Source organism: Rhizopus delemar, genomic scaffold, assembly GCF_000149305.1.
Source record: "Rhizopus delemar RA 99-880 supercont3.1 genomic scaffold, whole genome shotgun sequence".
Classification (NCBI taxonomy): Eukaryota; Fungi; Mucoromycota; class Mucoromycetes; order Mucorales; family Rhizopodaceae; genus Rhizopus; species Rhizopus delemar.
The window spans coordinates 1017915-1037751 of record NW_027137827.1 but is presented as its reverse complement, the minus strand read 5'-3'; the positions used below and the strand labels follow the sequence as shown (position 1 = coordinate 1037751).

The 19837-nt window shown below is 32.7% G+C and overlaps 7 protein-coding genes across 7 annotated transcripts; 3 read left to right on the top strand and 4 right to left on the bottom strand.

Annotated features, from left to right (window-relative positions):
* Positions 1-2346: 2346 nt before the first annotated feature.
* On the bottom strand, positions 2347-4454 carry RO3G_00416 (diphthamide biosynthesis protein 2; the record flags this gene model as incomplete). Its single annotated transcript, XM_067655007.1, has 9 exons — positions 2347-2471; positions 2534-2623; positions 2682-2872; positions 2927-2979; positions 3043-3178; positions 3264-3335; positions 3392-3465; positions 3524-4052; positions 4108-4454. The coding sequence occupies 9 exons, from the start codon at positions 4452-4454 to the stop codon at positions 2347-2349; spliced, it is 1617 nt and encodes a 538-aa protein (XP_067511108.1).
* Positions 4455-4957: 503 nt separating this feature from the next.
* Positions 4958-5730, bottom strand: RO3G_00415 (uncharacterized protein; the record flags this gene model as incomplete). The annotated part of the gene is made up of 3 exons (XM_067655006.1): positions 4958-4963; positions 5022-5509; positions 5571-5730. 3 exons carry the CDS (start codon positions 5728-5730, stop codon positions 4958-4960), a joined length of 654 nt encoding a protein of 217 aa, XP_067511107.1.
* A 2542-nt stretch (positions 5731-8272) lies between these two features.
* Positions 8273-8932, top strand: RO3G_00414 (uncharacterized protein; the record flags this gene model as incomplete). The annotated part of the gene is made up of 2 exons (XM_067655005.1): positions 8273-8752; positions 8909-8932. The coding sequence occupies 2 exons, from the start codon at positions 8273-8275 to the stop codon at positions 8930-8932; spliced, it is 504 nt and encodes a 167-aa protein (XP_067511106.1).
* Positions 8933-9369: 437 nt separating this feature from the next.
* Positions 9370-11167, bottom strand: RO3G_00413 (uncharacterized protein; the record flags this gene model as incomplete). Its single annotated transcript, XM_067655004.1, has 6 exons — positions 9370-10358; positions 10414-10539; positions 10599-10683; positions 10741-10854; positions 10912-10959; positions 11012-11167. The coding sequence occupies 6 exons, from the start codon at positions 11165-11167 to the stop codon at positions 9370-9372; spliced, it is 1518 nt and encodes a 505-aa protein (XP_067511105.1).
* A 3822-nt stretch (positions 11168-14989) lies between these two features.
* Positions 14990-16393, top strand: RO3G_00412 (uncharacterized protein; the record flags this gene model as incomplete). The annotated part of the gene is made up of 6 exons (XM_067655003.1): positions 14990-15292; positions 15342-15446; positions 15495-15645; positions 15722-15749; positions 15841-16249; positions 16298-16393. The coding sequence occupies 6 exons, from the start codon at positions 14990-14992 to the stop codon at positions 16391-16393; spliced, it is 1092 nt and encodes a 363-aa protein (XP_067511104.1).
* Positions 16394-16774: 381 nt separating this feature from the next.
* Positions 16775-18057, bottom strand: RO3G_00411 (uncharacterized protein; the record flags this gene model as incomplete). Its single annotated transcript, XM_067655002.1, has 7 exons — positions 16775-16789; positions 16904-17029; positions 17078-17174; positions 17228-17405; positions 17450-17750; positions 17798-17960; positions 18014-18057. 7 exons carry the CDS (start codon positions 18055-18057, stop codon positions 16775-16777), a joined length of 924 nt encoding a protein of 307 aa, XP_067511103.1.
* A 571-nt stretch (positions 18058-18628) lies between these two features.
* RO3G_00410 (uncharacterized protein) lies at positions 18629-19396 on the top strand (the record flags this gene model as incomplete). The annotated part of the gene is made up of 4 exons (XM_067655001.1): positions 18629-18654; positions 18806-18827; positions 19156-19173; positions 19277-19396. 4 exons carry the CDS (start codon positions 18629-18631, stop codon positions 19394-19396), a joined length of 186 nt encoding a protein of 61 aa, XP_067511102.1.
* Positions 19397-19837: the final 441 nt, after the last annotated feature.

Here is a 19837-nt window from a genome sequence, read left to right as displayed (position 1 = left end):
TATATGTAAAAATAAAAGACGCTAAAGAGAATAATAAAATAAAAAAGAAAAAAAAGAGAATTAAGTATAAAGATAAAGATATATAATTAATATTCATTATTACCTCAAGTATAATAATAAACTTCAAACATAAACAAATAACAAAAAAGAAAGAAAAAGAGAAAATAGTAATAATGAGTTCTTTACTTGTTTCGGTGTTTTAACAATTAGAATTTAGCACCAATCAAATTGTCATTTCTTTATGTTTAATTTATGAGGCGTCTTTTTTTTACATTCAAGCTAAACGGTAACCTACAAGGCACACGGTTTGAACGTTTATAACAGTAGCAGTAATAAAAGCACTCATTTAGTGATAGATATAAGTAAAGAGATAAAAGTAGATAAATGAGAATGAATAAACAAAAAAAGGAAAGGGCTTTGCAAGGAAGGAAAGGCTGTGGTTATTTTATATGATAAACTTCATATCAGTACTATTTTCTTATTTGTTGAGTAGGAGTATACCATGGTCAAAGCTATGAATTAACTTTTTAAAATTAATTTTGGTCATTTTTTCTAAGCTATGGGAATGCTTTCATCAGCAAGCAAAAGTTTAATTTCATTGAGCTATATTTTTTCTTGAAGACTTTCGAAACTGAAATCATTTTGATTATTTCATTTTATATGAGAAAATAGTTATTATTAGATATTCATTAAATAACAGAAATAAATAAATATGCTATTATTAGTGCTACATGCCTTCATTTTCTAGATAGAGTTTTTCCAAATCAATGGAGTCTTCATTCAATTTATTCTGTTAGGGGTAAGGATGCAAACAGCACTCTTTAAGACCAGCATTTCTTCATTGGTGAATTCAATGACCCATAAATGCAATGATCTTTCTAAAAATTAGGAAAATTCAGAGTAAATTTCATTATTGTACTTAAAATAATAAAAAACATTCGCAAATCAAACTCTTCACTTGTTGCAAGGACTTCACCGATCATCAATGCAAGGGCACTGCAATATATTTTAGCACGCAAAAAATACTAACCATACCCTCCAAATGGTTATGGCCGTTTCAACTAACAGCCACAATATCAGGAGGATTATATACTTCTAAGAGTGAAAATTTACAGTCATTCAGTTTGATGAATAGGTCTATTTTATAACCGTAAAAGCCGTTCACATTGTGCTTTTCAGGAATATATTTAAGCTTATCTACACATATGAAGGAATCAGTAATAATTTCAGTTGATAGTCAAACAAATTTATAAGAGCAAGTTGGTCCATGTTGAGAGACCTTTGCTAGATTGTTTTAAAAAATTCTTTGAAAGTAGTCTATAAAAACTAATATGACACACTATAAAACAAAAGCAAGAGCTTGCTTATTTTTTCTTTAAAGGTGCAATCAAATAAATATACGGTTTTCGATGTTGCTAAGCACTATTGTTGAACGTTTTGCAGACAGAAGATCAAGTAACCTTTTGTAAGCTTTAATGGTCATCGAGGACTTAGGAGGTATCAGACGGCATTAGATCGAATAATAGCATTCGACCATTTGATACCTTTCAATGGTTTATAATAAAATCAGTGCATACATTCACACCCATTTCAGTGTTAAACTTTTATATTTAATCTAATCAAAACTGGTAGTGGTATTGTATCAATCTAAGTACTGTTTCCAAGCTTCCCAAAAGTTATCTTTTTTATTAGGCTTTCACGATGGGTTTTTATAAATATAAATTTAATTGTTATAACCATTGGATGCAAAAATACCATGTTAGCATTGCAACTTTCTTCTTTAAACATACCAAATAGAGATATTATAATAGGCTTACCCTATATATCACTATGACTTCAATCAATGAAATAAAGCACAATTTTATTTTCAAAAATAAAAAAATGTCATAAAACCTATTTCTATCCGTTTATTATAAAAAAAAAACCTTATATTATCGCACTATCATTGAGGAATATAATTATGTTAATGTTTCTTTTTATATGCTTGCTTTGTTAGATTCATACGGCATTATTAGCGTGTTGAGCATGAGGTGCTATTTTTTTTATATATTTTTTTTGATAAATGAACAAGATTACTCGACTAAAATATCTTGCTCTTAATATTAATTAAAACAATCACCCTTTTTTTTAATTTTATTCGCGTTTACATATTATGAATCATTGGTATATCTCATTTTTCACATTTTTCATAGCCTTTGTTCATTCACATCAAGAGAAAATGGCAAAACGAGTTGAGCTTGAATTTAGCTACACTTTAAACTTTTCATGCAGAATATGCATTGCAGAAAAACAAAAAAAAACTTGCATGCTCTTCTTAGTACGCGATATTTACATTCATTTAGGGTTTTATTCTTCCTTTTCATTTTTGTAGCCACGAGCAATGCCTGAAAGACCTTCTTGTACTTCTGCTGCTTCATCTTGACCAATGTTGGCTTCCAGTCCTCTGTATGTTCTATTTTTAAGGTATTCGCCTATTTTATTTCAATTCTTCGATAAGAATGTTTATTTAAACAATAGAATATTCTTTTTTTACCTGCTGTACTATTCAAGAGAGTCGTTATACTCATGTTTTTGCTTCTTAAAGTTAAATCTGTTAATTTGCTGGTAATTTCTTCCTCTGAACCTAATAAAGCGCTTATTATAAAAAAGAACCAACTTACATTATATTTTTCCTCACAAACCTTCTTCTACTGTATTTTTAACTCTATGGAAAGGAGTTGACTTATATTGACCAGTGATCAAAGAGAAATGAGGTTCTTCATCGCTTGATAGATCGTCCTCTTTCTCATCATCGTATTTAAAGTCGTCTGCACGTAATTGAGGCAATAATTTTGAGAAATCAGTTGTATAATTTCCTGTCCACTCCATATCTCTAATATTTGGGCTCAATCACAGCACTTTTTTCTCCTTTTATATGTTCAAATACCTTATAAGAGCAATTTCTAATTCAAATGGGGTTATGATTGGGCGATAAAATTCCTATTGAAGTAAAAATAAAAAATGTAAAAGATTTACATGCAAAAATATCTTTTTCTTGTTTACCTTTGAGTCGATCAAACTGTTTTCAGGACATGAAACAAGAACGTAGCAATCGATTTCCATAAAGTTTGCCATTTTGGCTACATTCAATTTACCCATAACAAATAAATAAGATTTACGTCCAGAAGCTCTTATAACTCTTTTTAAATGATCAATAATGTTTAAATAAGAAGCTAAAGAGATTGTTATTTTAATACGCTCGCATATCTATTTTCTTGCTTTACTTGCCTACTCCTAATGTGCCAACTACAATACCAATTGTTTCTGCATCCTTTGCTTTTTGGACAAGGAAATATCTAAATAGAACGAATTAAAACTAATATTCGCATAAATTTTCTTCTTTTTCTTATACCTTTTCATCAGCATTTTATTGACTTGCACGGATTCTTTTCTTGCTGTCTTTGTTTTCGGATTATAAGTATAGACCTAAGAAATAAGCTATATGAATAAAAACTGGTGGCTATATCATTATATTAAATCTTACAGGACATTTATTGTGAACCATCATAATATTTGTTAATGTCAAACTTTCAGCACCCACAAAAAATATAGAGCATGACTCTATATCAATGTCCTTTGGCAATTCAAAATATCTGCCTCCTTTCTTTTTCTCTGCTTTCAATTCTTCCATATTTTCTATAGGTTGAGCTGGTGCTGGTATAGATGCATCTTTCTCAAAACATTCTTCCTCTTTTTCTTCCAATTTGCATCTTCCACAACAAGAACTTCCTTGTCTTTGCTTTTCCTCATGTGAAGGGCAAGTTGATGAGGATTGAACTTGGCTAAGCGTAGATTGCAGTTTGGATTCTGTTTGAATGGCGGTTGGAATTATGTTTTGATAAACTTTTTGTAAAGCACTAGTCAAATCATCAACGGCATAAGAGTACTCTACATCACACATAATAACAACAGGGCTTGATTTGTTGGGAAAAGTTTGTTCAAACTCGCCAATACAGTGATTCATATCAATTGGTTGCTGTCCAAATACATATAAAACAGGTAAGCGAGAGGTACTAAAGAAAAGATCAACTGAATAAACAGATATATTAAAAACCGAGTTTTACTTACGGGCTTAAACAAGATCGACCATAGTGTACAATCAAGTCTGCGTTGACATGCTCTGCTGCAACTTCATCAACACAACAACTTCCATATGAAGTGTCTGCAAGAATAAAGATCTCTTTGTCTGTCTTTATTCTTAATTGTTCTGAAACAGCAGCTGCATCGGCTAAGAATTCGTCGGGGAACTGCAACGCAATCTTTTTATGATCGCCTTCCAAGATCTTAGTTACTGTGCGATCGATCTCATATAGGCTCTCGATGTTCTTATGCTTTTCACTTTTCACTTCTATTTGTCTCTCAATCACATCTCTTCCGTCATTAGAAAAATTAGTTGGACCAGTAGCTGTGGACATTTGTAAAGTGGAAGATTTTTTCATTAAACTTTGACCATTTTTATTTGCTAGCTTACAAGTCACAGCTAAATATAAATATTTTTTTTTTAAAAAAAAAAGGCCACACCTGTTAAATGTAATGTTAGCTCCAAGGACGAAGATATTCATTAACAACATAGAAAGGAAATTACAATGGCTAATGCTTTATCAGTCAAGCAAAAGTCTACTAAAAGAGATAAAATCGGTGATGAAGCAGCAAAAATCATCTAATTTAGCATTGGATCTACACCATTTTCAGAAAGTCGCATTTTTACATAATTTATAATGCAATATACACAAAAAAGCGGCAAATAAACGCGACGTTTATTACTGAAAATGGTGTAAATGGTAAACAAATAGGAAATGTACAATAAGACAAAGAAAGCAGCATATAATTTTGAAAAAAAAAAAAAAAAAAAAAACTTAAGTCTTGTAGAAAGCGCAAGAAAAGAAAGTAATAGAAATAGTAATAAGTTTTAATATATTTACAGCTAAATGAAAAAAGAAAGAAGGTAAGTAAAAATGAAATATACCATTTCATAAGCTTACTATAGCATCCATCTTTGCAAGAACGTTTAATGCGCTAGCCACCACTTCTATAGAAAGTTCTGTTCCTGAAGGTATCTCAACTTTACCAGCACTGTTCGAGAATGGCCATGATGAGTAATTGTTCATAAATTCATCCACCTTATTGAATGCTTGCTCTCTTAAATCAGGTTGAAGATAAAGTAAAGCATTTTCTAACACATTCGCTGCATAAGCAGCACAAATCATACTAATGCCTCTAATATAAGCATGAGGAATATCAGACTGAGCATCAATAGAAGTAGGTGATACACGAGTAATTAACATAGTGCAAACACGTTTTATGATCTCTTCTTTCACTGCTGGATCAGCAACAGGATGTGTAGCCATATCAAATAATAAAAAGTTGCGCTTCTCTGTTCTAAGGACACCTTTATCCACCAAACCCTTTGCTAGTCGTTCCCTTACTTGTTTCAGCTGATATCCAATTTTCATCACATTCCATGTTTCCCCTTTTTAGTTGATCTTCAATAAAAAAAAAGAATGATCATTTTATTAGAAACAAAAGCTTACCACTCATTAAATCGATCCAACTTCCTACACTCATGGGTTCACTTGTCTTCATCATCTTTAATGCTTCATCTAATAAAACCTCTCCTGTTATAGTATCGTTGATTACTTCAATATATCGATCAGCAAGTGGATATGATCGACGCATGGAATCTTTTTTCATTGCTATTCTTCCTCTAAGCGCTAATTCAATAACAATGCACCCTCGTAACGCATAACTGATACTGTCGTTCCAAAAAGAAAGGTATCCCTACATATGAGTTAATCAATTTTTTAAAAGAATCCCTTATATTTCTTCTGTTACCTGTTTATCTTTGAGTCCTAATAGTAAGACTTCTTCCATCAAAGTCAATTTGGGGGTTGATTTTGTTTCATCAATATCTAGCGGGTCATGAGCAATCTTTTTTTCTGGAGTGGAATGGCTGTATTGTGATGAACTGTTATTATCATCGTCTGAATTGGACGATTGACCGACAACTCTCCTTCTTGTCACTGTCGACATTCTGGGAACACAAAAAAAAGAAGAAAAGAATAGAAAAAAAACTAAGAATAAGAAATTGAGCATTTTTACGTCACAGAAGTGCACTTTTGTAATTAAAAATTGCTTGTACTCCCAATTGGAATACATAATAGATAAGTTCTTGTAACACTTAGATACGATCTGTTGTTATAAAACATAGCGCCATTTTTACTGACTTGATCTAGTTCTATTATTGGCTTTTCATTACATTTACAAGGAACACCCCTTTTTTTCAGCTATAATAACTTCGAATAACGATACAATGTTGGATACCGAAGTAGAAAGTACAATATTCATATGGTATTACCATGGACAAAATCATAATAGTGGTTGTTTGTTAGCACAACCTTGTATAAAAAAGCTCTTTACGAGAAGAACCAAACAAATTATTCTTAAAAATAATCTAACAGGAACAGCTATTCACAAATAGTTATTAAATCGTAATCATATTGGCATTTGATATTTTTCTGCTTTTAGCAACTGTAACTAAACCAATTTACTTTTCGATATAAGCTTTAGATAATAGCATATTGTATAGTAGTGTATGGCTCTAGATATAATACACAAACTACAAATGTATTTAGTACTCATTAATCAATGCGGATTTTTGTTCTACAAAAAATATCTCTCGAGATCCAGCCATTTTCTAACAAACATGATTAAAAACTTCAAATAGAGTACATGCTACTATGTATTGTAAAAAGATCTTTATGCTCTCTAAATGCTAAAGAAAAACTATTTTGTATATTCAAGCATTCTAAATAATTCAAAATAATTCTTTCGACTTCAAAGCTATTTAGATCATTGTTCTTACATGCTTAGTATTGTCATATGGCCTGGTTTTGGAGCTTCCCACTTGTTTTAATAAAACTTGATCTCATATTCATGCATATATTATTGTTGTGAATATAGGTAGCATACCAAAAGCATATATTCATGACATACACTTCAAATAGTTTTCGAAAAACCATGAAGCCTTCAATTTATTTTTGTATATGTTAAAGATGATCCCGATTACAACGTGCTCTTTGCCCAGTTAATCTTAATACAAGTATATCTTTTAGGGAAATTATATAACAAAGTCTTATATTTTATTTACTTACCTGCCATCAGAGCACTTTCTGAAGGATAGTTTATCGGTTTTTGAGTTACGTATTCATCACTGGAATTTCAATTAAAAATATTGCCAATTCCCACGAATTTTTTTGTTGTTGTTGTATTAATATCCCAACTAGGTAATGCGAATAGATCAATATAAATATAATCTTCTTGATGCTACCTTTATTACCCAAATGTCTATTGCTTCATCTCATTTCAAAATCCCTAAAATACGTTAGTTAAATGAAAAAAAAAAAAAAAAAAAAAAAGTGCTTTAGTTATTCTTTCATACTTACGTATCAAAAAAGAAGCATCATATATAAAATAGATACTACATAAAATGTATCGATTTATATGTAGATATTAAGTCATGTATGCAGTTAAATGAATGAACTGTTAAATTAGATAAGATTACAAGAGTTTCCTTTAATCCTTCAGTCAAAAGAAAGTTTCAAAAAAGTCTGGTAAATTGAATCTAAATAAGAGCCTTCTGCATATACTATGGATTGATAGTAAAACGTAGGCTTTGCTTATAAAAAAAACCCCGGAATTTCATTTTTGGTATATTAATTCTTTTCAGTTTGTTGAAAGGGAAGCAACTAACACCACATAATGAACAAATATGGTTTTTATAAAATAGTTCGACTGTACACAAGTATATGCCTTAATTTCAAAACGTTTCAAGTGTTGAAGGACAGAGAAACAGTCAATTGGCTTAATGAGCCTAATGATTTATCCTAGTACAACAAAAAGATAGGATTAGCACAGAATGCAAAAATAAAAAAAGAATTCAAGCACGACAGTACATTAATTATTCCTGTTACTTAATTAAATAATATTTCTAATACTAAGCATTGACTGCAGATGATTTACTATCGTTCATGTGTATTTGATTCCCCATCTCTTATTGTTGTCAGTTTTGCTTTACCCCGCATAAATGATTTTTTGCACAACCATTTTCAAATGCCGATGTAACCGCATAAAAATTCAGGAGCTTGATTTTCTCACACGCACCCTTCCGTATGCATACAAATACAAAGCATATTTTACTTTTTCATTATTTTTTCCCTTTTTTATAGATTTAAGAATGGAAGCAATCAATGAAAATATTGTTCGCTCAATAGCTTACACTGCACTTGATACGATTCAGAATAACCAACAAGCTGAACTTTTACTCATCGCCTCTCATCACTTGTGTCAGCGAGCTCAATTTGTGGGTGAAGGCTGGTATCAATGGCAAAAAGATCGTTCAGTTGAGGCTATTAAAGAACTTGGGTCTAAGGAAGAATTTCTTAAAAAGCATGTTTATTACAAACGTATGGATGCTGATACACTACATGCTATGATTGAATACGCCAATGAAGGGGCGCATCATTTTGTAGTTGACTTGATTTTAGAGGACGGAAAGACAGATATATCCGATATAAAATATTACAATTTAAAGGAACTTGCGGGAAAAGAGTGGGTTGATATATGTGAGAATTGGTCAAATACAACAAGAGAGGCTGAACGAGTGTTTTTGACTCAAGAGAAAAGACATCAAATGTTTTCTGTAGAAACACCCGATGTAAGGAGAAAAAAAAAAAAAAAAAAAAAAAGGTAAACTAACGAAAAAAAAAAAAAAACAGAGTATGATCAGAGAGGCACCAGAAGATTACTGGGGAGATTGGTCTTGTTCTGATGATGAGTTTGCTGCTGAGAATAGAACTACTTTCCGTAGTAGGGTAAAGGACGAGGAAGATTTTGAAAATTCTGAAGATTCTGAAGATGAATATTATACAAGATGGAGCAAAGATCCAGGAACACTTACACCTGCTCCTGATGAAGGTCGTATAATAGTAGATAAACAAGAAATAGAGCAAGACCAACCCAATAGCTCTCTTCATCCAATGGATCCTCATACAGCTGCGTTGTCTGAATTGACACACATTTTAGAAAAAACACTTCCTCAGCAAAGCTTGGGTAATCGCCGGCCGATTTTACTACATCCTCTACCTAAAGCAACCCTTTCTCGTTTAGAGACTCAATATGAACCAACAGAAGGACTTGACCGTCCACTATTTATGAAAAGTCTAAATGAATTAATCGGGGCAGCCAAATTACTGGGTTATGAAGGAAAAGATGTATTAAGCATGGTTCAAGAAATCATTGTACAAAAATAATAAAGAGGTTTATTCTCTTTCTCTAGACTTCATAGACCCATTTTAAGCTCTTATCTGAATCTTTCTTGTTTTCTATTGTCTTTCTGTCCAAAACCTCTGATACTTTTTGCTTTACACCTTGCTTTCCTTGACGTTCACGAAGTAAATAATCAATGACTTGCTGACGGTTTAAGGCATAGTTGCCAACATCAGGTGCTTCACCTGTCACAACACGCATAATGTCTTCTTCAGAAGGGAGCATGTACTTACGATGAGGATACTTTTTGAAATCACGCTTGTTCAAGAGTTCTAAGCGAAGAGGAGAAGGGGAATCAAAATAGTCTTGCTTGATTTGACGGTCATCTACTTGACTTAATTCACTAGGTTGCCACTTAGCCTTGGATCGGGAAACCAACGTGGCATAGACACCTTCCTTGAAGTCGTGTCCTTGAAGGAATTTTTGGACTAAGTGATATTCCATCTTGAAACACTGAGCCAAGCTTAAGGCACTACCATTACGTATTTGTTGTAAAGTGACCTTGAGGGAGGTAGGGGACATGGAAGAGAGTAATTTTAAGGTCTCTTCTTTCCATTCGCTTTCCTCTTCCTTTTCAATAGCCTTGACAATCTCAGCAACTGTGTCATACTTAAAGCATCGATCAATTGATTGACGAATGGATCCATTCAAGGAGAAGGTAGGTTCATTGTCTAATTCTGCAGAGAATTCCTCGATAGCTTGGTTGATCATATCGTGTGTTGGGTTTTCTAATTCAGCTAAACGGGCCTCGAGATCACCGAGACGAGAAGAGGGAACATAATGCGTAGCAATTCCAGCATATAAGGTATCAACACCCTTTAATCGTTTACCCGTCAAACCAAGGTAAACACCCAATTGACCATCTAAGCGAGGTAAGAAGAAGGATCCTCCTACTTCAGGTAAAAAGCCAATGGCTGTTTCTGGCATGGCAAATAAAGTGTTTTCAGTGGCAATACGGAAAGGAGCATGGACTGATAATCCAACACCACCACCCACTAATGACTATCATAAGTAACCTATAGATACACATTAAAAAAGGAATAAACTTACTAGTGATACCATCCATAATTGAAACATAAGGTGTATCTAAGGTGGCAATAAGATGATCTAATTGATATTCTTCTTCAAAGAATTTTGCAGCATTTGAATCCTTTGCTTCAGCTAAATCAACAACAGCTACGCATAAAAAGAATGAATATCCCATGTTTCTCGGGAATATTTGATTTTGTTTTTACTTTTAACATCACCACCAGCACAAAAGCCTTTACCGCCAGAATGCTTAAGAATAATGATCTTGGCTAAATCTGATTTTTCCCAGGCCTATGACAAAAAAGGATACGAATTAACAATGTTTGTATCACACATTTTGTTATTTACTTGTAGTTGAGGTGTAATACTGCGAACCATAGGAAGGTTTAAAGCATTCAATTTCTTAGGACGATTTAATACAACCTCACGAACTGCTAAGTTGCTTTTATGAACTACTTCAACCTATCCAAAAATGTTGGAAAAATATACATAAATGTATTAAAATGACATGTATTTTACTTGAGAGGCTTCTAAACCAGAGATAGAAGCAGAGGTAGTACTATACATCTACTTGTATATTAGAATAAGGCCATATAAAGGGACGTATACGCATACATACCTTCTTTGTATTGAGTGAAGATAAATTGATAATCTTTGGTTGAGTTAAACCTCTAGTAGTATTTGACATGCGAACAGCAGTAGGTAGTGAGTTGAGAACTCTCTTGTTCACAAAGCGTTGAGAAAAAAGCTTTCTTAATAAAACTCGGCTGCTCATGTTGAAAGATACAGACAAAAGAAGGGAAAAAAAGGTTTTGGCAGGGGCGAAATTAATGCGAGAGAAAAAAAAAGTTTTCCACAGTCACACAAACCAAATATGGAAATACATATTTTAAATGATCAGATCTTTTCGTAAATTTGATTAAACTTGGAGACATGTATAGTGGTCTCGCCATCAATTAGTCAAGCTTTTGAAATGTATTTGCTCACATGTTTGAAAATAGATTGGGAAGAAACAAAAAAAAATTGACTTTTTTGTTAGTCGTGTATTTGGTCGGACATAATGTATGTATAATAATATAGTTATGTAAGGCGTTTATTTCGACAGTTGTCAAATTGATTTACAAGATATTGAACAAGGTTATGAAGAAGATGGATATTCTGCTATAGGCACCGCTTCACTAGCATCAATAGTTCTCTTCGTATCATTCAACTTGCTTCTTTTGATCTTCCTCCTAACTATAGCCCAGGATTTCTCAATAGGGTTCAGTTCTGATCATTAGAGAGGGAAGATACATTATTATGTGCGTAGCCAATGGTGTAGATTAATATATAGTAATTATCATCATATTATTTAATTCATGCTATCTATACTATATTGATTATATATTATATTACTATATTTAATACATATTTCCTTTAATTTTATATACACTCTAGAACTCTAATAATAAAAGCTCGCTTTTCGTACAAAACAAATGTTTAATTTATAAAAAGTAGTATCTTTGAATATTATATTTTGTTATTAAATAATTAAAGCATGAGAAGAATATGCATACGATAACATTGACATTCTAGAAAACGCTTTTACGAACCATATTCCTGGTTTGATAACACAATCTAAACTTTATTCCCACAATAATGTTGACAATAACTTTTTAAATAAACCTGAAAATTTGGCTTTTTCAGGTACTTCTATTCTTGCTCTTTCATTCCAGCTCTTTCGAATCTATAAATTTACTTGGATCTAAATGATAATTACTTTTGTAGATATAGATTATTTAAACGTAGTATAAATAGCTTTTTTAACACAATCTAACGCGTCCCTTCATTATTAGAAATTCCGCTAATTGGCTTCAAAACAGCTACTCGAATAACAACGGTTTACCAAGTTTTTTTATACAAGGATGTTATCCTATCTTTTATCGAGCACAAGCAAGCTTACATCACTATCTTCTTTTCTGTCACCAGAAGTACCAGAGGGAGATGTTTCTATAAACTGGGACAACAACTCAGTAATGAGTGAGAACTTTCGGTATGAGCTTGCTGCGATAGAAGAGGTTGAACTGTTAGAAAAGCGTGATAATCGTTTTTTTGAACCTATTAAAACGGCGAATGGGGGCCTTTATGATCCTGCTGTTACAGCCGTATTCAAATATGCTTCCGTTGATATTGCGGTGAATATGGGTACAGTTCTGAAGTACTCAACGATCTTGGCAATGTTGAATTTGGGAAGGCATGTGTAGCTAAACTTTATTACGACAAGGAAAAACTTATCGCTACTGGAAAACTGCAGTTAAATGAAATTATAAAGCTTCATAATGGTGATACCAGCGAAGTTAGTTCAAATTCCTGGCTTTGAAAAGTATATTTTAAACAAACAGAAGCGCTTTTCAGTTTCGGTAGTTGCGAGCAGAACCAAAAATGACAGCCAAGAGTACGAAGGATTATCCATTAAATGTATGATGATAACTCATCCCTCCATTTATATAACGGTAGTTTGGGGAAAAAAGGAATAATGAATAAGATGAATTACCACAAGAAGCCATCTTGGTATACAGGTCTTTGGATCCCACCACCAAAGCCGCCCAAGTTACCCAAGCCGACAAAAGCTACCTATTGATACCGTCTTTTTAGCTTTTTTTTCATTTTTATCGTGTTCATATCTTGATTTGATCATAACTTCTTATTTTTTGTAGTAATAGACATATTATTTAGTATCGTGCCATTCTACAACAATACAGTGGGAATTGTCGTACTGAATGCCTTGTATCTAAATTTAGCACTAAATATACGAAGCAAATGATATGAAATGATTAGTAACAAAGCCAAAGACATGCTATGCTATAGCAGTTCTTGGGTGTTCAATATAATGTAATAGTACAGCAGTAGCAGGTCAATCATTGTCATTGCTTCTGTTATTTCAAACAAAAAAGGTGTGAATAGTCTGCTTTAAATTAAGAAAAAAAAAAAAAAGAGAGAGCATCATCAACGCACAGACGAGTAGAAACCAAAATATTCCCTTTTGATAGGGAGAAACAGGTTTAAGCAGAACACAAACTCATACAATCATGAGGACATAACATTGTCTTTACTAACTCAGAATACGAAACACCTATTTATACTATCATACTCTGTACTTAGAGATAAAGTGGCTATTACTAGCGAATCAATTATAGAGTGTGAATCAATATACTCCTCAGGTTCTCAAGATCGTATATAAATTAAACAGTATTTGCAGTAGAATTAATTTGTTCTTTTTAGTTTAATTTTGTTTTGGATTACATCCTTACCTTTAATATAAAATTACCTACCATGTTTGATCTCATTAATCTTTTAAATTTTATTTTATTTTCATTTAAAAATCGTAAAATATCGCAGATAATTTGATAAAAAACCAAGAGTAGCAGAATTTATGATGTAATTTCAGCCTCGAAACTGTAAGCTGTTATGTTAGCGTAAGTAATTGTGAGGAAACCCTTCAGGCTCACACTACATGAGTTGAAGAATGGACGAAAAAAGATGTGAGTTTCGTGGAAATATGTGTGCTCTTTGGCGATTCCAGATTTGATATTAAATATGCATCACAGTAGAGGCTGATTCAATTGTGATAAAGCAGTTATTAATGAGAAATTTTCAACAAAAACTAATTTTCAAATTGTGATTGAGGTCATCTCTGCTTCTGGTGCAGTTAACATAAGCATGAGAGAGCCAGGAAACCTCAAAAAGAGAAAAAATTGTAGGAGCTACAAAAAGAAAATCATTCGATGATAGAATTTGTTCCTAAAGATACTACATCTGGTCATTATATGCAATTCATTAACGGCACTATGGACATCATGAATGAGTTTCGTGAAATGCAAGAGTTTCTTATTGTCACAGACAACGCTTCAATTTGCGTTCCTTTTATAATCAATCCCATAATTATAAAAAGAGAATATGCACCGGTGTATCTTCTTCCTTATTTACCAAAGCTAAACTATTGAGAAATCCTGGGCTATAGTTAGGAGGAAGATCAAAAGAAGCAAGTTGAATGATACGAAGAGAACTATTGATGCTAGTGAAGCGGTGCCTATAGCAGAATATCCATCTTCTTCATAACCTTGTTCAATATCTTGTAAATCAATTTGACAACTGTCGAAATAAACGCCTTACATAACTATATTATTATACATACATTATGTCCGACCAAATACACGACTAACAAAAAAGTCAATTTTTTTGTTTTTTGGATCAAAGTACTCTGAAAAAAGCAATGAACGCTTTTCTAAAATCCGACCACCACTTCCAACTGAAGATGGAGCCACTGTAAAATAAAAAATATGATGGATAGGTATATTATTTATTAGACTAATAAAACTAACTTATTATTCTTTCATATTTTGTTATTTCTTGTTTATAATGTATATCAACAATGAAGATGGTTTTTAACTTGAGTGAGTAAAAAGCTATAATAAAAGAAAGCGGACTATTACCATGCAAATTCGCACTCGCTTGTTTGCATTACGAAAATTCTCCCTTTTTTGCATGCAGTGGCTTGTTCGCTTTGTTACTATTTTGGAGGGAATGGAGCGTATTTTTTTTTCTCTTATCAAATAATATGTCGGATGTACACTATCACAATACGGATGAAGAGGACCCTGCAAAGTCTGAACAAGTTTACTTGATTAAAGTTATTACAGCTTTTGCTTATTATAAACGGTTCTCGCTGAATCACAACCACAGAAGAAGACGCGACTATTTAACACTTCCAGAACACCATAAAAAGCTAATTCCTGACTTTCTTGAAAAAGTTAATAGAGTAGACGAATGTATTGAGCAAAATATGATATTTATCCGTGATATTGTTAAGAGCGCTAACATGTTTTTGGACCCAAGCATCATGGAACACTCACAACAAAAAGTATATATCAGTGTTTTATATTGCTAGTGTATTAATTCACTTTTAACAGTTATATTCAGATATGAAGAATAGTAATAGACCACCTGTTTCACCCATGGATATGGATAAAGTAAAGACTACTTTGAAACAATTTGTTAGGGATTGGGCAAAAGAGGTAACAAGTAACTTAGTCATTATATGCCTGTGCTTATGATAATAACAGGGTGAAAGTGAACGTAAGCTGACTTATGAGCCACTTATTCGTGAATTGAACGAGATCTACCGAGATGTTCCTATTGAAAAAAGAGGAGATGTTCGTGTTCTCGTACCTGGTGCAGGATTAGGTCGATTGGCATTTGATATAGCAAAAGAAGGTAAGCAAATGAAAATAAATAACCAATAAGCTTTATTATTAATGGGCTCACAATGAAAGAAACCATACTAATATAGGATTTAGCTGTCAAGGAAATGAATTCTCGTATTATATGGTAAATTAGTTAATCAATAATACTTATATTTATGTATCTAACTCCCTGTTAGCTATTTGCATCGCATTTTATTTTGAATAGAGTCACCAAAGTGAATGAATATGACATTTATCCTTTCATTCACTCTTATTCAAACATTAAATCAGACAAAAACCAACTAACACCTATTAAAATCCCCGATATATTACCTGCACAATTACCTTCAACTGTGGATTTCTCAATGGTAGCCGGTGATTTTGTTGAAGTTTATGGTCAAGAAAGTAACTCTGGTGCTTGGGATGTTGTTGTTACTTGTTTCTTTATTGATACAGCAAAGAATATATTAGAGTACTTAGAAATTATTCATAAAGCGTTGAAACCAAATGGTAAATGGATTAATATTGGTCCTTTATTATATCATTTTGAAGATTCTGCTTCTGGTGATACTTCAATAGAGTTGAGCCTTGAACAAGTAAAAGAAGTAGCAAAGAAGATAGGATTTGAAATAAAGGTAAATTTGGAATACAGACTATAAAACTTGTAATAATACTTTTTATAGAAAGAATCAATGGTTTCAACTACTTATACTACTAACCCAGATGGCATGTTAAAGTATGTATATGAATGTGCAACTTGGACAGCTATCAAATTATAAAATAAAGACATTTTATTGGGTATACACATAATATAGTAATCATAATTGAGGGAATAACTATTTTCTATCGGCATTGCCAAATCTTTAATGATTGATCAACACTTCCTGTTGCTACAATGGGCGAAGTTGTACAATAAGAAACACAAGTGGTAAAGTGAGAATGGGCTTCAATTGTCTTTACGCATCGACCCATCTTTAAATCCCATATCTTCATTGTCTTATCATCTGATACGCTAACAAGATACTTGCCATTTGGATGAACAACTAACCCTCTTACCCAATTATCATGACCCACCTATGATATATTAGTTACCTAGTATCAATAAACAGCATTTACCTACCAAAGTACTTAATAATTGACCAGACGAAACATCCCATAATTTAATGGTTTTGTCTCTAGAACCAGTAATAATGTATTGACCTGCTACTGCTTGATCCTTATTACTGTTGTTTATCTTGATCTACTTTTTCGTTAGTTTCCGTGTGAGCTACATTATTAGTAGAACTTACATCTAACCATTCAGTTAAGAAAGGATAAGAAATAGTGGGTAAGAATATAACACATTCAACTACATGTTCATGTCCTCTAAATTCCATTCTACTCTCTCCTTTTTGAATATCCCATACACGAGCAGTCTGTTATTAAATTCAGTTACTGTTATTATTATATTAATGTGTACTTACTTGATCATTAGAACAACTTGCTAACCACTTTCCATCTTCAGAAGGAAATACTTTTCTAACCCAATCAAGGTGACCAACTAATGTCCTTGTACAGTATCTAATCAAATAAGATAAGTTTATGCTAATATTTATTTTGGTTGTTATAGTTACCCTGTTGACATTTCCCATAATTTAATCGTCTTATCACGTGACGAAGAAGCTATGATATCAGTAGAGGGAATCATAGTTACTGAAGAGATATTATGGTCATGGCCATACAAGGTTCTAATACATTTGTAATCATTGTTCGTATCCCATACTTTGATGGTCAAATCTGCTGAACATGAAACTACAGAACGATAAGTATAAAAAAAATTATACTTCATAACTTACTTAAATGATTGCCTTTTCCATCAAATGCTATATCTTGAACAGCCTTTGTATGTCCCTTTAGCGTTCTTTCATATTCACCTGTTTCATAATCCCATAACTTGATCGTTGTATCTTCAGAAGCAGATGCCAGCATTTGATAAACAGGATGAAAGCAAACGCGTGTGATAGGACTACGATGACCAACAAGAGTATATCTCTCAGGACCTCTAGGAATCCAATCAACAGAGCTGGTTGGCTTACGCGTAGGTGCATTATTAAGTTCTTCTTGCATCTGAGTTGCCTTTGTTTCTAATTCCATAATCTATACACCCTTATTTTAGTTTTTTTCTTTCTCATCTTTATATGTACCTTTTTTTGTAAACGGATAACAGAAGTCCACTTCTTTTCTAAAAGTCCGGCATACTTTTGCTTAGGGTCAGGCACAAAGTCATCATTCTCAGTTTCGTTCTTCAAAGCTTTAAAAGCTTCCTCAAAACCAGAAGTACTCAAATAGTCTAAAATAGCTTTATGGCTATTACTGATGTTAGTTTTGCTTGTATTTTGCGTTATAAAATTAGTTCTTACAGCTCATCTTTTTGACGCTCGGAAAGTATAGATGTTGCTGTCATTAGTATTGAAAATAACAAATGAAGAAAAAAAAAAAAAAAAAAAAAAAGAAGGGAGAGGGAAAACATTCGCCCAAAAGGTGCTACATAAAATAGGAGGTTTGTTTGATTGGCTATCGATCTACCTTAATTCCGCTTACAGCATCAGCAGCCTGAGTTTATGGTCACTCCGAAATGAACAGTGGTTGTCACTTTTATTGTACAACTGTATATAGTGTTCTCGATGCCAATCTCACAGCTGCCGGAGTGGAAGGCAAAGGCTCTTTCACGACGCGCTTTATTTTCAAATTTAATATATAATAAAATTTTCTAAGTCCTATCTTTTCAGACCTTTTGGTCATTTTCTCTGATTTTTTGTATTTTTTTTAGAAGAGAAAGATTATCGAAGAAACCTAACCAAAAGCAATAGAGCAGGCAACCGCCTCATCACCTTCCTTTCCGGCAACTGCAGGATCGAAAGACATATTTGTTCCAATCCCTGTTGCTTCCGCTTCAAGCTCCGATGAGGTGGTAATGTTCTCTGTTTAGATAAAATAGTGTTGCTGATGGATTGATTTGTTTTTAAACTTATTAAATGACTCAAATTAGTATTCCTGAATGGTATCCAATTTCATTGAACAAATCGCATGTTCATTTATTGGAGAAATGGAACTTTTTATTTTAATGGAAATTTGAGTATGGAAATTTGTTTTTGATTTGCTTCACTTTTGCGATATTTGTGATAATTAAAAAATAAACAAATTACTTTAAGGCTACTGCTGACAAGATACTCGGTAAGCTGGAGCATATATGAAAATTTACTGGTGTATTTACATACCATGGTTGCTTCCGCAAGTGAGATTTCAAGCAGTAGTGAACCGAATAGAAAGCCTAGACACGAGGGTTTGTTCTGCAAGCCAGTTTGTTGTCATTAGAGTTATTTATTATATAAAAGTACAAATGATTTGTTTTTTTAACTGATAATTAACAACCAGAGGCATAAATCTCTGCTAAGTATTTGGATCAAAAGGAAGTATAATAACGTCTCAAAAATAAAACAAGATAGAGTAGCGTTTGTAGTAGATAATAAAAGCATATCTGATGCATCTGTATGAATAATAGCTTCAAAATCAGCAGAAGGTAAGTTATTAGCGGGTTCTGGTAGAAAGTTTCAACTACTTATTTCCGGTATCTAATCATTTCGAAACTGAACTTGACAACGTTCTTGATCACTAATAATTAGAAAATGGTGGTTTCACTTTTTGGCACGATAATGACCCAGGCACACTGCAAGAGTAGAAGTGATTTATTACAAAGACGAGATAAATTACCAGGTGCTACTTTGACCCAATCGTTTGCTTGACTTGAACCTACCTGAGCACATGCGGAGATGTTTGGATTTAAAACTAGCCCTATATGAACAGAGGCAAAAGACATCTATGAGCTATGGGGGAAAAAACCAAAGTAGAAAATGCTTGATTAAAACATTTGTTGTCAGCATATTGATAACCTGTAGGCTACAATTCGGATATGTTAAAATCTAGCAATGGAAATATTATGTAAAACATTTTCTTACCAAGTAAAAAACTGTTTTAGTTATCTTTTTTTTTTTTTAAAAAAAAAGGCGCATTGTTTGAGATATAATTTATATAAAAGAATGAGCTTTATAGTTACTGTCTGCTAAAAATGCAACAACATAATAGAAAAGAATGTGTTCTCTATAGATAATCTTTCTAACAAAGATAGCAAATGCTTGATGATTTAATTCACTGTAGGTCAGTAAAGTTGCTACTATTTGTTTAGA